Below are 14,997 nucleotides of genomic sequence, written 5' to 3' on the forward strand. Positions count from 1 at the left end.
AATTATAACAATATGATGTTTTGTTAGTTGGCAGTAAGATGCTTTAACTGCCACATTGTATTGTATTGATTTACAACAGTACATATAAAATGTAAAGAAACTGCTCTTGTAGGTATTAAAATTATAATTCATACAATTTAATACTATTATTGTGTTTTGCATTCATTTGGTATATCTTTCACTGGTTTTACTTTATCCAACTCTTGATACCAATCCTTTTCCATATCTAATAGTTGTTGAGGTTTCTTGTACTTAAAATAAAAAGAAAACATAGTAATTTTTTAATTTAACAAGCATTTTTTAAATTTAAAAATGTACCTATACATAAATGCTACTCACCATTATAATTAAGGTGTTGTACTTATGTGACGATTGAATGTTAGCCTGTTCAATGCTCAAACCCAATCTTGTTAATTCAGGGATTTGAAGCTTTTTATAATATTTTTTATTTGTTGTACTTAAAATGATAAATTTATCTTCATTATTGGCCTTTATACAGTAGGTTTCAATGGGATATGGAAGATTTCTTATTCTCCATTCTAAGTTGACTCTTGTATTACGTCTCATCACTATAGGCTGCAAAAAAATATTATATTAAACAGAAAGTAGTTACAGTCAAAACCGGTTATAACGACATCGTTTACAACGACCTATCGGTTATTACAACCAGATTGTACGGTCCCGTCCGAATCCCTAGTAAACTATTCAGTAAACAAACCGCTTATAACAACATCGGATACAGCGACATATCGCTTACAACGACGAAATTTTATCGATATTCATCGGCTATAACGACCAACCGCTTCTTGTCTCAGCAAAACAAAACAATACAAACGATTTTAAATCTTATTTAGAGGCGTTGAATGAATGTTTAGGCATATTATTACCTACGCACTTTCTCCCAACGAACAGTTTCAGCCAACAACGATTTCGGAGGCTCTTAACGCTGTAACGATTTTGCAAAAATTTGTTGCCTTTAACGAACAGTTTGATACTGGTGATACTCATACCTTGAGGAGTATGAAACGTTAAATGCAAAAAATATTTGAGACTGTAAATGACTGAAATGACTGAACTGAAATATTAATTATTTCGTAATAAATATTTTTGTTTCTTTTTTGACTCGTTTACATATTATAATATTAACATACCATATTATAACCCATACCTACCTATTCTAGATAGATAACTATGATAATATAACTTGTATGTTTTGTACATACATATGAACTATACTTGTGTATATATAATATATGACATTGCTTATAACGACTATCGGATATAACGTCGGCAACTATACGGTCCCTTCAATGTCGTTATAACCGGTTTTGACTGTATATGTAAAGTTTTAAATTATTAAAATGATAATAATATAAGAACTAACCTGATCTTTTGATTCCACTATTTCAGTGGATTCAATTGACTGTATTCCATCTGGTATAGGGTCACCAATTTCCACATCCCATTTCCCTTCACTTCCTAGCTTTCCCTTTACCTTCCAAGATCTCCTCAGCAGGACATGCGTGTCTACGTTGTATTCCTCAACCATTTCTCTATCATCTTCAAATTTATAGTGAATTTTACGAATTTTGTCTTCTTTCAAGGACGTTTTCTCAGCATCCAATAAAGATTTGTACCAAATCGTATTTTTGTACATTTTGTCCGAGTCTTTATATTTTTTTATAACTTGCTTTTCGAAACTCGTTTTCACCGAATTGAAATCCGATTCAAATGCTTCGATCAAACAAACTTTTCTTTTCATTGTGTTGCTATAGAAACGAAGTTTTTGTTTTTACTTTAGAAAAAGCTTAGAAATAAGGCCTTAATAATTATTTGAAAAATGATTAGGTACATAGGGCCTATGTCAATTCAAGAAAAATTAATAACGACATGATGGCATATAAAAATTTGTTATTATTTTTTTACTGAAATTTAAGGGTCGACTTTCCTTGTTTTTATTTATCTTTTAGGTTACTAAATACTAATTGAACGCTGCTGCAGCGACTGAAGCTGTCATATGTCAGTACCCTGATTGCGCTTACGTAAAGCTTTTCTAAATAATAAATATTAATTTAAAGTTAATAGTTATTTAGGTATCTCACAAATCTGCTTGTTTGTCAAAAACGTGAAAAACACTCGGGGAAAAAAAAAAAGCGATGACGATATCACGACAGTCTCTATAATATGATATTGTATTTTTGATCTCGGTCTTGAAATACGGAAGTGACAGTGTCAGGTTAATGTCATAGCTATAAGCCAAATGACAATAACGAAGTGAAATAAGATTGTTTTGGTTTTAGGTTACCTTATAATGTTTATTTTATAATTATTTTGTACGTCTGTTTTTCTTAAATTCTTAATTACACTTCTTCTTCCGCATTCTTAAGGATATTTTATTTGTATTATCAATGGCTCCTAAAATCCCTGATAGGTAAAGTTGTTTATGATATCAAATCGTAACTTTCGTAGCAATGTATGAATTACCATTATCTTACTATATTTTTATTGCAGGTGGATACCTTACAAAGCTTTGGGTAAAGTTATAGAAGGCACAAGAATTATTTGCTTCAAAGTACCTTTGAGACGGGTATGTACCATTATAAAAGTTCAATATATTATTGCTGTTGTGTGCAAATAACATAATTAATGAATAAATTACTAGAAGTCACACATATATAATTTGCATTAGCTACTTCATGAAATATTTTGTTTTATATTTAGTAAAAACTTCAGCCAGTATTTGCTGCTTATATTATTATGCTATCGTATTTGTCTTGTGATGGACACATTTCTGCCTCTTCAATCAATTAATATGGCAAATTTGATTAGCCCACTGATTCCTGAGTAACATCATCATTCAAAATCAATACAGGAACTTAAACTTTAGTAAATAAAATTTAAGATACTGACCAAAATTATGTGGTGCTGCGTTACTCAATATGTAATTATTATTCAATATAATTAAAAGCAAATGCTAAGGCATTTCATTGGTAATTTGGGCATCTTTACAAGCAAAGGTAACATAAAACAATAACCTATAGTGCTAAAACAGAAGCCAAATAACAAGATATAGCCTACAGATTGAGCAAAGAAAAAAAACTTACAGAAATCAAGTTAATTTACACACAACTGAAAAGGAAAAAATATTAATATTGCACCAGGATGATGAACAGATCCTTAGTTAAAGTAACAAATTACATAATATTATAAAATTATTTTAATAAAGAAATAAGCTCTTTATCGTACTATCCGCCATCTATTGTAATATTTTTGGGTTAAAACCTTATGTCATAATTCTTCCTAAACCAGCGTCTTAACATTTTAGTTTCAATAATATCTCATAGATGGCGTGAAATACTCAAACTCAAACTCAAACTCAAACTTATGTATAGGCGTATGAACGTCACATATGAATTATTTGCTTTATTGTTACCTAATAAAATAACTAATTTAATAGTTTTAATAACAGCATCCTTTAATTACTTTATGTATAGATTTTTTTTTTTTTTTTGGAGTTTATGGCCTGGTATCTAGACCTTTAGGCCAACTTTATGTATAGAAGTTAGAATTTCCTACAGAGATGCTTGCACAATTAGCCCACAGACTAGAAACAAAGTTACTCTGTGCTCCTATTAGAGAGCTCGTGAAAACATTGAAAACCTATCAGCTAATACATCGCGTCTATACTTGAATTAGTAGAATTTGCACCTGCGCCACAAAAGGGTACCGACAATGAAATGCATTATTGGTAGTACGTCGCACAATACGTATTTATCTAACTGTAAAGACGTCGCACTCCAGACAGTTATACGACAAACACAGCGACGATCCGTGTTAATTTGTTCTGCATAGCATTTGCATCGCTATCAAGGCAATTATTTGATTTTCTTGCACTGAATAAACTGGAGTACTAGTAAAAACATCCGCTTGAAGTGGTTGTTACGTGATATACAATACTTGTTGGCTATGGCCCTGCGTCTTCATAGGTAGGATAATGTGTAAACACACACGGTCTTATATACTTTGAAGTGAGAATATAATTATATAGAAGTATGGTCACACAAATAAAGGTATATGTACACTAATGTTTAGGTGTCTCTTGGAGAGATATGTGCTCAGCTTTTCCTATATATGAGAAATCATGCGATTGCGATGATTAGGAGCATAATACGGTTTACATGTGTGCATAACGTTAATGAATCAATACAATAAAAATTGCATAGGATAAAACACATTAAAATAACTTAAAATTATGACACGATCACTAATAGTACATAAGCCACGGTACATAGAACACGGTGTTATGGACATTTATTTTTTATATTATTAAATTTATTAATATTTTAAATTATATATAACATGGACAATTAATTATTAAAAGTTTTGACTCCTGTTGGTATTCAATGACTCCTGGTCTAGAATTCAGGTCGGATTGCGGCTTCACCCTCATACGGAGAAATACTAGACATAACAAGGATGCCATTGCATTAAGATCACAAATACCTTACTTACTTTTTATTGGTCGAGGATTTAACGATTCTATTGTATCAATCGTTGGAGGAAAAGAAGACTATAAAGAAAAATTATACATGTGTTAGATACATGTTTTATACGGTATCATCTCGGTACATCATTCAATGTATAAACTTTTGATAACACCCATACGATATAAAAGATAGATAAACAAACAAATAGTGCTTCATAGTATTGGTGTAAACTTTAACAGTGCAAGCACCAACGGTGATTTCAAAATCAACGACGCTGTAACAGGCACAGCCTTGCGATTCTGTAACTCACTTTTCTAACTCTCACAGCGGCGGTCGCGCTCAAATCAGTCGTGAAGCAGTCATTTTACGATTTGCCATTCTGATAAACAATAAACTACAAGCTCCCTCCGCTTGTCAAGACGTAATGTGAAATTGCTTAACCGAATACCATGAGATTCCAAAAATGGAAGGGAGCGTTGTTAGTGCGAGGTGAACTCACGGATTAACAGAATCGCACGGCAGTAGGCTTATCACTTACTTGTATATAACCAGCTACCCTCTGAAGTATTTCCGACCCAATTCGACTTAGGGTCCTTCAAGAAAAGAGCGTACCAATTCCTGGTGATCCTCCGGCCCGTTTGCCCCTATTCTATAAAAAAATATTAACAAAACAGATGCAAAATTTACAGTCCAATGTAGGGCTATAGCGCCACTGTTATTCCTTTGATCCCTTACGCTGTGATCGTAAGACTGAGTTGTGACCCTAATCCCATAATACAAATCATGTCTATTTGCCTGCCGACGTGTCATAATATTTGTGGCATCACAAAGGAGGAATCCGGGTTGAGGCTAATCTTATATTTGATAAAGCATCTGCGTCATACTGTGCTCTATGCTTTTATTAAAAAAAAACTTTTTATTCGTGGCGCTTTCAAACGGGAACCGATCATAAATTTCGATTGTTTAGTTTGAATTATAAAGGGATATTACGGCAATTGGTAGGTGTAATTTGATAACTTATGTTATTTATTAAATGTATAAGTTTTTAAAGAAATGTATTAGAGCTATTTGTGGAGCAAACTGTCTTGATAGTTGTGTACCTTTATTAAAGAAGCTCAAAATATTATATCTTCCCTGTATTTATATTTTAGAAATGTCCTTATTCGTGCACAGAAACATACATATTTTTAAGTCGAATGTAGAAGTCGAAGTAAGATTGGCTGTGCAAAAATCAATCTGGAACTGTTTAGGAAAAACACCTATTGTATGGCAATTAAGGTTTACAATAATTTACCAAAAGAATTAAAAGATCTTCCGGCTAGAGTCTTTAAAAAGCGACTTGATGTATTACTTTTATGTAAAAGGTAAAATTCCTTCAAAGACAAGAGAAAGAAAAAAGAAAGCGTGGCAGGATATGCGAACTTACGATTGTACCACCTTACACATTTTTGTACCATATTCGTGCAACAAATTATTATTATTATTTTTGTGTACGACAGGCATTTTAACTTGTTTAATAGCGCTGAAGTTGGCTAAAGTTTATTGTAGCGTGCTCTCAAATTAAAAATATGGCTATTCGATATCGTAAGGTTTAAATTTATGAAGTGTAATGTTGCAAAGGCGTAATGAATAAACGTTCTTTACGAGTGTTTTGACTTTCATCTACTTAAGCGATCTCCCAGGCGCACGAGAGCAGACGATGTCAATCAGCTAAATTCTTTGGTAATAACAATATTTTCTTTCGCAATGTATTTTGACGATATCATCTGTCTAGCGACTCTCACAATTGCTACAATGACATTGATAGCTTGTTTTCATTATGCGCGCACACGAATGTCTTATAAAGTTATAAACCTTGAACGTTGCTTATTGTCCTCTCGTTTTTTATTTGTTTTGACCTGTTTAAAAGCTAACTTGGTGACATATGAAGCTGCTCTTTATCTTTTATTTATAGGTGTCGACAATTGGACGCCTGGGTTGATGTTTGATTGTTTTACTTGGGGCTTTTTGATTGTTAATAATCAGTATTGTAAATTTTGTATCGATTTTAAATGTTTAATAAAAGACACGATCCTTTCCTAATAGGTGACCCTAAATCACTAAACATTAACCATATCCTATTCGGCTCAATCTTGACTTTTGTAATTCTTGTTTATCCTTTTCTTTTGTATTAAATAATTAACTATAAGCACTAACAAATAATATATATTTTGTCAGTTCACTCAACGGACAATAAAAGAGTTCAGTTAAACCAGTTTTACTACATTACTATTTATTTCAGTACAGTATGTAATTCGTTAACTAAAGTAATACAGCGAATCATATGTGCCCTTTTCAGAAGGTTAATCCTAGCTATAGTAAATAGATCGATATAGTTTCAATAGGCACATGTTCAAACAAGTGTCGACATAGAAATCCGAATTTGAATGGGTGTTGCATTTCTTCGGCTATCAAATCGAATAAAAAAGTCGTAAAACCTATTGACACGCTTGGGAACATTGGATTGTCGGTAGTGTGGTTCGATATCGTCCTCACTTTATTGGGCCAACACAAGCCCAACGCATTGCACTTATCTCTTATCGATTTGTAATGATATAATGTTACACGCTCGTAAAAATTCAAACTAAAAACTATTCGGACATGTTGGATGCTTTCAGTTTCAGTTCCATCTTCCACACTCTTGAATATTCATTAGGCTGTAAAGAAGCCCTCGATAACTGAGATAACGATCAAAGCGACTGAACGACGATAACCTTCCTATGAAGGTTTGGTTGAATTACTGGTCTGAAATGGTGACCTATTTATAAGATATGGCTGTTAGTTTTATGTTTAGCTGTATATGTTGGTTTTCTGTGGATTTATTTTAAATAGCATACGTTTAAGGCTTTTTTAAGCACTAAAGGAAACATTCAGAAACGAGATTTAGCGCTTTCAGACTCTTTCAGACAGTTAACGTCAAAAATGTAATAGAAATTAACATACGGCCGTTTTAGTTCTCTTCCGTTCTACGGCCTTGATTTGAAAACTGGCAGTAAATGTAAAATTAGAAGCAATTAATATGTATTTCTTTTTTGACGTTCATAAGATACATTGTGTTACCTATATGAATAAATGATTGTGATTTGATTGGATTTAGTTTTCATGATTTGAAGATATATTTATTTTGTTAATTTTATAAAAATTACTGAATCGTATAATATTTTTAGTTGAAATTAGGCCATGTAAATAAATAAACAATAGTTATATCTCGTTTCTAAATCTCATCCTAACAATAGATTACGTAGTGTTGTAGCAAACATGCCTTGATAATATCTATTTTCTATCATGTCTGATTATATCGCCTCCCAATAGTATATGATAATTGGTAATTAGTAGCCATGTGCTAAAATCTAACTCCTATCATAATGGCACAGTATTGTTTAATTGCTATGTCAAAACCTGTGGGTGTCAATATGTTTGTCTGTTTTGGTTTTTAAGACTTTTAATGGCTTTTAGGTCGATTTTGTTTTTATGATCCATGCATTTTTGGTGTGATAAATGTTTGAGCAAACAATGAACCATCAGAGACATACCCTGCGATTGCGTCAAATACCACGTTGGTGGTGCTGTCATCATTCATATTCGTTTGTTGTAAATAACCATATATTATTACGTAATGGGATTGTTGATGTCACCAATAATATCATAACGTCGGTCTTCAAGACAGCTTCGTCTGAGTTCAGTCAATTTAAGCACATTTTTATTAAAAGTTTAAAAAGGTTAACAATAATCACTAGGAGAGAATTAAATTATGATTATAAGGATGCGATTAGTGAGAGATATGGGCACGGCGCCCGAGATGTAAATGAAAGACCATCCATTATTTTGAAAAGGTCTTCGGAATTGATAGCATCGTTAATTCCTTTGTTATTTTTCAGTTTGATTCCAGTTCCATAAGCAACAATTAAATATTGTCTAGTTAACATTAATTGTTTACGCAATTGGTATGGGTTACCGTTTCTACTTTCCCTCCTATTATCATAGTCATGAATTGTTGCATGGCCCCTAAATCAATATTATTGAGAATGTTTGATTCTGTCGTCATCCAATTATACTTATTAAAATTTATTGAGCATAACCAATGAGTAACCGAGTGAGATCCACGCATGTAAACCATTATTATTGACATAGTTACTAGTTGATTTATTTCCGTCTACAATTTAATGTTTACTTATTATTGCTTGCGTTGTATTTTTTTCTTGTTATTAAAATAGCAAAGTATCAAGGCTACACGATACGTTAGCGGTAGTAATGGCAATGATTAAGTAAATTATGGTATAGCGCGTTACATCGTTCAATAATTGTAGCTATTAACCCAATTTATTTAATTTTTTTATCGTCTATAGACCACCAAGAATTTAAGAATTTTATCAGTGGTCTTTTGAGCACCAGCCGTGGGTGGTTTATGCTTCTATTCATCAGTGACGGTAGTCGGTCGCACGCGTTTCCAATTATTGTGATTATTATAGCCGTTTGTCGTACAGCTGTAATATAAACTATTGTTACGATTACCTCTGTAGGACCACCAAGCGAGTAATGTGCTATTTCTCGCCATGCTAACATTTTAGATACGCACTGAACTTCACCTTTCACTTTTCAGCTGCCACAATTTAAACGACAGGAATATTGAATAAGCCGAGATAATATTTAGATAGAAGCTTTGGAAATTTTCAAATTTAGTTTATATAAAAAAACTCCTACCCTAACAGGCGACCCTAAATTGACAAGAGTGAACAATAAGTGAATAAAATTTACAGACGAAACAAAAAAGCAAATATACAAAATTAATTAGGAAAAACAAAATTACATAATAAAAAATACAAGAAATTAACTAACTAACACTAACAAATAATAGAACTTTTGCCAGTTCACTCAACGGACACTAAAAAGGTCCGTTAACCTATGTTTCTTTAACTAAATTAATACACCGAATCATAAGTGCCCTTTTTAGAAGGTTAGTCCTAGCTGCCAGCACATGAAGTAACGGCAGACGATGTCGCTTTCTGACGTAGGTACACATCAGGTACATTGAAGCTAATGTTCTGTACTGCCGAATTACTGTCCTTGCTATGTAAAAATTGTATTAAGTACATCACAAGCGCGAATTCTCGGCGTACTTTTAGCTCGTAGCCCAAAATAATATTAGTATTGAGATAAAAATACCGTTATGATCCAACGTGAATCTTTTTTTACCTCACCTCAACAGGAGTCGGTGAAATAAAATGTAAACAGTTGAGAACTGGATCCTAAGGCCCGTATCAATAACGTAGATCGATATAGATAACGGTGTCGATATGTTATTTTGGCTTAAGATAAAATCTTCTAACTTTGTTGGGTTCTGATGATTTACTGAATGGGTGTAAGTATTCGTTATGGTCAATGAATTTGGGGGAAACGAAATATTGGATTATTTATATCTTTTGTAATTCATAGGTTCATAATAATAATAATGAAGCCACTTTGATTTTATACTATTAAAAAAATTACAAATTAAATGGTGTGCTCTACAGTATGGACCCCTTTTGGATCTGTTCCTAGCTTCCTCCATCCATTTCTCCGAAAAGCCTTGACTATATCGTCGCTTTTATGCTCTTCCCACGTTTCTTTTTCCTGGAGATCCATAGGTTCGTACAAGAACTATAATTAATTTGATTTTCATAGTTCAATCTAGATAGGAAAATTTACAGGCATTTTTTACGATTATTCGTCTAATACTTGCTTGTATTTCTGATTCCGTTTCCTAAACAGAGACTGTATACAATCATTTTGAGTTTCATCTTACGACGAAAGAGGCAGAATACAAAATTCCACCCGTATTACCAATTCGACTTAGGGTCCTTCAAGAAAAGAGCGTACCATTCTTAATAGGACGGCAACGCACTCGCGAGCCCTCTGGCATTGAGAGTGTCCATGGGCGACGGTATCACTTAACATCAGGTGAGCCTCCTGATGTTAAGTGATACCGCCCGTTTGCTCTTAAACAAAAATCTATCAGTTCAAAGCCCGGCCTAGTTGTTTGTTTATAAAGGCGCTCAAGACCACACAGACGGTAGGCAATCTGTGCTGTTCACCCCGCCCCACCTGTAATCAGCCATCATTACCTTCTAATGACGTGTTAACGTTGTTTTATGGGAATGCCAAACATGACGTTCATATTTCGGTCATTTACATTTGTTTGTCGACTTCGTATTGTTTGCTTTCGTCTTCTAAAACAGAGGGCGGCGTTCCGGCTATCCACTGCACCGGTAAGCGTGTGTGCTCAGACCTTTTGTCTTTTCAAAGCGGGATTGTCATCTACTTATAAAATGTGCCTTATACGATTATTCTTCAGTGAACGTTAAAAGTTAAGTTTAAAGTTAAAAACCACACGAGTCACACACAAGTAATGTTTTATTAACACACGATATTAAGTTTTATTCTTTTTTTGAAATAAACAAAAGTACCTTCACGATATTAAGTTTTATTCTTTTTTTGAAATAAACAAAAGTACCTTCACTCAAAATACTATGTCTAACAGGCTAATAGTACCACAGTTGTCAAATTTATACGTGTTTTAGGTGTTTTTAATACTAGTAGCGCCATCTATGTGTCAGTCTACGAACTTTTTAGCCCACTGAATACGCTATTTAGAAATTTAAATAATGTTTGAATTATTTAGTAATCACGAAACCCCGATAACCTTAAGGCGAATTTATAAGAATAAGTAGGTACTATTATTTATATGGGCGTTATAAAGGTTTTTAATATTGCTGGAAATAGTAATGACACAATTTGTATTTTCAAATACACGCCTATGAACTTTTATGTATTTGGGTTCTTATTATGTACTATGGAATTGTTTGACTGTCGTTTTTTGAATTCCTAACATAAAATAAAGTAAATCAGTGACGCTACAACCTTTTTAGGTCTGGGCCTCAGATTTATGTATGTATTTCATTTGTCAATCCAATAGGCAAGTAGGCTATCAGCCTCCTGTGCCTGACACTCGCCTACTTTTTGGGTCTAAGCATGCTGGTCCCACGATGTTCTCTTTCACCGTTCGAGCGAATGTTAAATGCGCACATAGTAAGAAAGTCCATTGATACACAGCCAGGGATTGAATCTACGACCTCAGGGATGAGAGTCGCACGTTAAAGCCACTAGGCCAACACTGCTCATACCAACTGTTATACGTGAAACCGTTTCTGACAATTACCAAATACGTTTGCGGTAATAATTTTATAAAAATATCTGGTTAAGAACACCCACGTTTGTCTACCTTCCGGTACCAGTTAATACGTCCCTGTTTATTCTCCGTTTTCTCACAATTTCTCTAATCACCTCGTTACTCGAAAATGGACTTTAAGTTCAAGTACACACGAAGAAGCGGTGTGATTGTAATGGCAGCTTACAAGCTTTGCCTAATTCACACAAGGTATTTAGCTGAACTTTGTGAACAACGAAGATGTAATGATGGCCTATGGTAATGCATCTTGTATTTAAAAACGTTCGTCACAATGTGCACGCTAATTAAATTATCAATGCGTACTTCCTCATTATTTTGAACCGGCTTTTAGTTGAATTTCGACATTTTTCCTAAAAAAATTCTGATTCCAGAAATATCGATTATACAGTGTAAACTGTTTATAACGTCATTGGCTATAACGTTACACTCTCTATAACATAATAAAACACAAAAGACCCATTCATTAATATACTCTTTATAACGCAACAGCACTCTCTATTACGAAGAAATATTTTCATATTTAGACATCAACAACATACTTTAAGTGTCATCGTTTTTATAATCAGATTAAAAAACTATTGAGGTGCTGAAATTTCTAAAAAGGTACCTGAGGTCATAAACAGCCGTCTCGCCTCTGTTATTCTTAATTGCATTAACACGTGCTATTATTATTGTAGGAAATTTTGGTCTCATTTACTAAACGCACCATTGTCATCTATCTATTATATATATATATATATATATATATATAAATTACTGTAATTGGTTAAATTTGGTGTTTATTCTATTTTATAACGAAGAAAAATGCTCGGTCCCTTGAAATTCGTTATAAAGAGTTTACACTCTATATTTAGCAATACATATTGAGCTGTCCGAGACCGTCCTTAAATAGTAATGTCACGATTTATAAGTCGTTGAAAAAAAGTGTAAAGGTCGCTGCTGATAGGGAATAAACACGCAGGTCGGTTTTGAGACGCCAATGGAACCCGCTGAGATTATATCGTCCAATATTCTCCGTCTTTGCACCTCATATTTCCTTAAATTGAGCGAAATAAGGCTTTAATGTATTCTAGGAGCAGTGTTGGCCTAGTGGTCTCAGCGTGCGACTCTCATCCCTGGTCGTAGGTTCGATCCCCGGCTGGATCAATGGACTTTCTTTCTATGTGCGCATTTAATATTTGCTCGAACGGTGAAGGAAAACATCGTGAGGAAACCAACATGTCTTAGACCCAAAAAGTCGGTGTGTGTCAGGCACAAAAGGCTGATCACCTAATCCCCTATTAGATTTAAAAATGATCATGAAACAGATTTAGAAATCTGAGGTCCAGACCTAAAGAAGTCGTAGCGCCACTGATTTATTTTGTAATGTATTCTAGGGGTCTTGCAAATTGGTTTGAACTAAGTATCCCGGGATGTGAAATTTGCCGGGTGAATTCACACCAGTGATCTGTCCCCTTCGTATTATAAATCAAATGCAGGTACTCCGTCGGACGCAGTCGAATAAGCATTATGTTGGGGCCACTTCCTCATTAGTTTCAGTTGACTATTATATTGCATTGAATTGCAACGTTTCTTTTGCAAAACGGATTACCGATACGTAACAATTTTAAATATGCAGTGACTTTTTCACTGCAGTTTTGTCCTGTTTCAATCCAATTAATAAAGCTGGTGTTGTTTTCTAGAACAATAACAGATTTATCCCGTTAACTCTTTTTAAATTATCATTATTATTAAACGTAATTTATCTATCGTTATACGTAAATTAATCAATAAATATTTTAAATTTGACGAATATTTATTTGAGTGGCGGAGAGTTTCTTGCTAGTTCTTCTTGCCCGCTCTACGCCCTCGACATGCGAACTGGTAGTAAATGTAAATTTAGAATTAGTTTAATTTATTTTCTGACGTTCATAAGTGTACTTGTAACTGTAACCTATGTGAAAAAAGTTCATTTAAAAAATGATGATTTTCGGAATTAATGAATCCTCAACATTAGGGTGTAAATCTTATATTTTATCGTGTACATAAAAATGTATTTTGTTAATACGAGTTATAAGGCTGTATAACTTCAACAAGAGTAACATGGCGTCCACAATGGAGTTGCCAGTCAGCCCTGCCTCAACGACCAAACCCTCCTCACGTGTGACGGCTATACATTTGTTTGTCCGCAGCTGCGGTGCCGACAACATATTTATTGTGCTCATTAACCTTTGAGAACGCTATTTAATTGTCGGCCGTTTTTTATTCACTTCACCTCTGACCCGTCCACGACTTATTGCTCCCCGGTCGCTCTTCGAAAGGGAACTGGTGGGTTATTTATTATTACACTCGGTATTGTGGCGCTTGAGCTCATCCGTATGATTTATTCTGTTATAAGGATGTGACACGATCCAAAGAGGCTTTAGTCTTGTAAACGTCCAACAAGGAACTTGTGAGATGTCCATCGGGACAATACCGTGAGGTTTCACACGGCAAATAGATGCATACGTTTGAACACAGGCTTAAAAGATTAATAGTACAAAATGTTTTAAGGTTCTTTAATGTATGTCTTGTATACATAGCGATGTATCATAAATCTTTCTATACAATAGAACTAAAGGATTTTAAAAACAACATTAAGTGGTCATTATTTATCTAGTTCAATATATTTTTGAAGACGTCGCGATAAACGCGATTGACTCTTCGTTTATTTACGTTTAGTACTTATCGGACTGGAGAATGTTGCTACCATTGTTCTCGTGTTTTATTCACTTTGCCATTGACGTCTTCATGCGCGCTATCATCCGAAAATTGGTGTATCATGTTTGTATCGTCTGTATGGGACCGTTTATTGATTGTATCGTGGTTTGTTCGCTGTTCACTTTGAATAAAATTCGAATTATAATTAATCACGCTTGTGTCGCGTGGGAGAGCGCCGCGTACCGAGCGTCGATCTATCATATTTTGTGATAACCACTAGAACGCATCTCGGATTTGGAACTCACATGACATCGTTCAGTGCAATAGTCAAAATGCCATTTTGTAGAGTGCGTTGCCCTTTTTGACGTGGGATGATAATTTATTATGTAGATTTGTAAAAGATTCGAGTTATCCTTGTCTACTGTGTGTATACTGTATTAATTGCGACGTTTATTAAGACTTTGTCGCTGATGACATCGAAATCGGATCATAAATCTTTTAGCATCGTATCTGCGTAATAACATAGCTTAAATTATTCAATAGCGGCGCAAATAGACGAGTTCTAAG

The 14,997-nt window shown here is 34.0% G+C and overlaps 2 protein-coding genes across 2 annotated transcripts in view; one reads left to right on the top strand and one right to left on the bottom strand.

Annotated features, from left to right (window-relative positions):
- Positions 1-109: 109 nt before the first annotated feature.
- Positions 110-1,980, bottom strand: LOC125052506 (protein DPCD). Its single transcript, XM_047653398.1, has 3 exons — positions 1,385-1,980; positions 340-576; positions 110-251 (listed from the first exon to the last, which is right to left on the bottom strand). The coding sequence occupies exons 1-3, from the start codon at positions 1,760-1,762 to the stop codon at positions 147-149; spliced, it is 720 nt and encodes a 239-aa protein (XP_047509354.1). The 5' UTR covers positions 1,763-1,980; the 3' UTR covers positions 110-146.
- Positions 1,981-2,248: 268 nt separating this feature from the next.
- LOC125052505 (RNA/RNP complex-1-interacting phosphatase homolog) overlaps positions 2,249-14,997 on the top strand; it is a 50,443-nt gene continuing 37,694 nt past the window's right edge. Inside the window, exons 1-2 of the mRNA XM_047653397.1 lie at positions 2,249-2,431; positions 2,512-2,587. Coding sequence (XP_047509353.1) covers positions 2,409-2,431; positions 2,512-2,587 — 99 coding nt within the window. The 5' untranslated portion in view covers positions 2,249-2,408. The remainder of the gene's footprint in view (positions 2,432-2,511; positions 2,588-14,997) is intronic.

This window comes from Pieris napi, chromosome 9 (genome assembly GCF_905475465.1).
Source record: "Pieris napi chromosome 9, ilPieNapi1.2, whole genome shotgun sequence".
NCBI lineage: Eukaryota > Metazoa > Arthropoda > Insecta > Lepidoptera > Pieridae > Pieris > Pieris napi.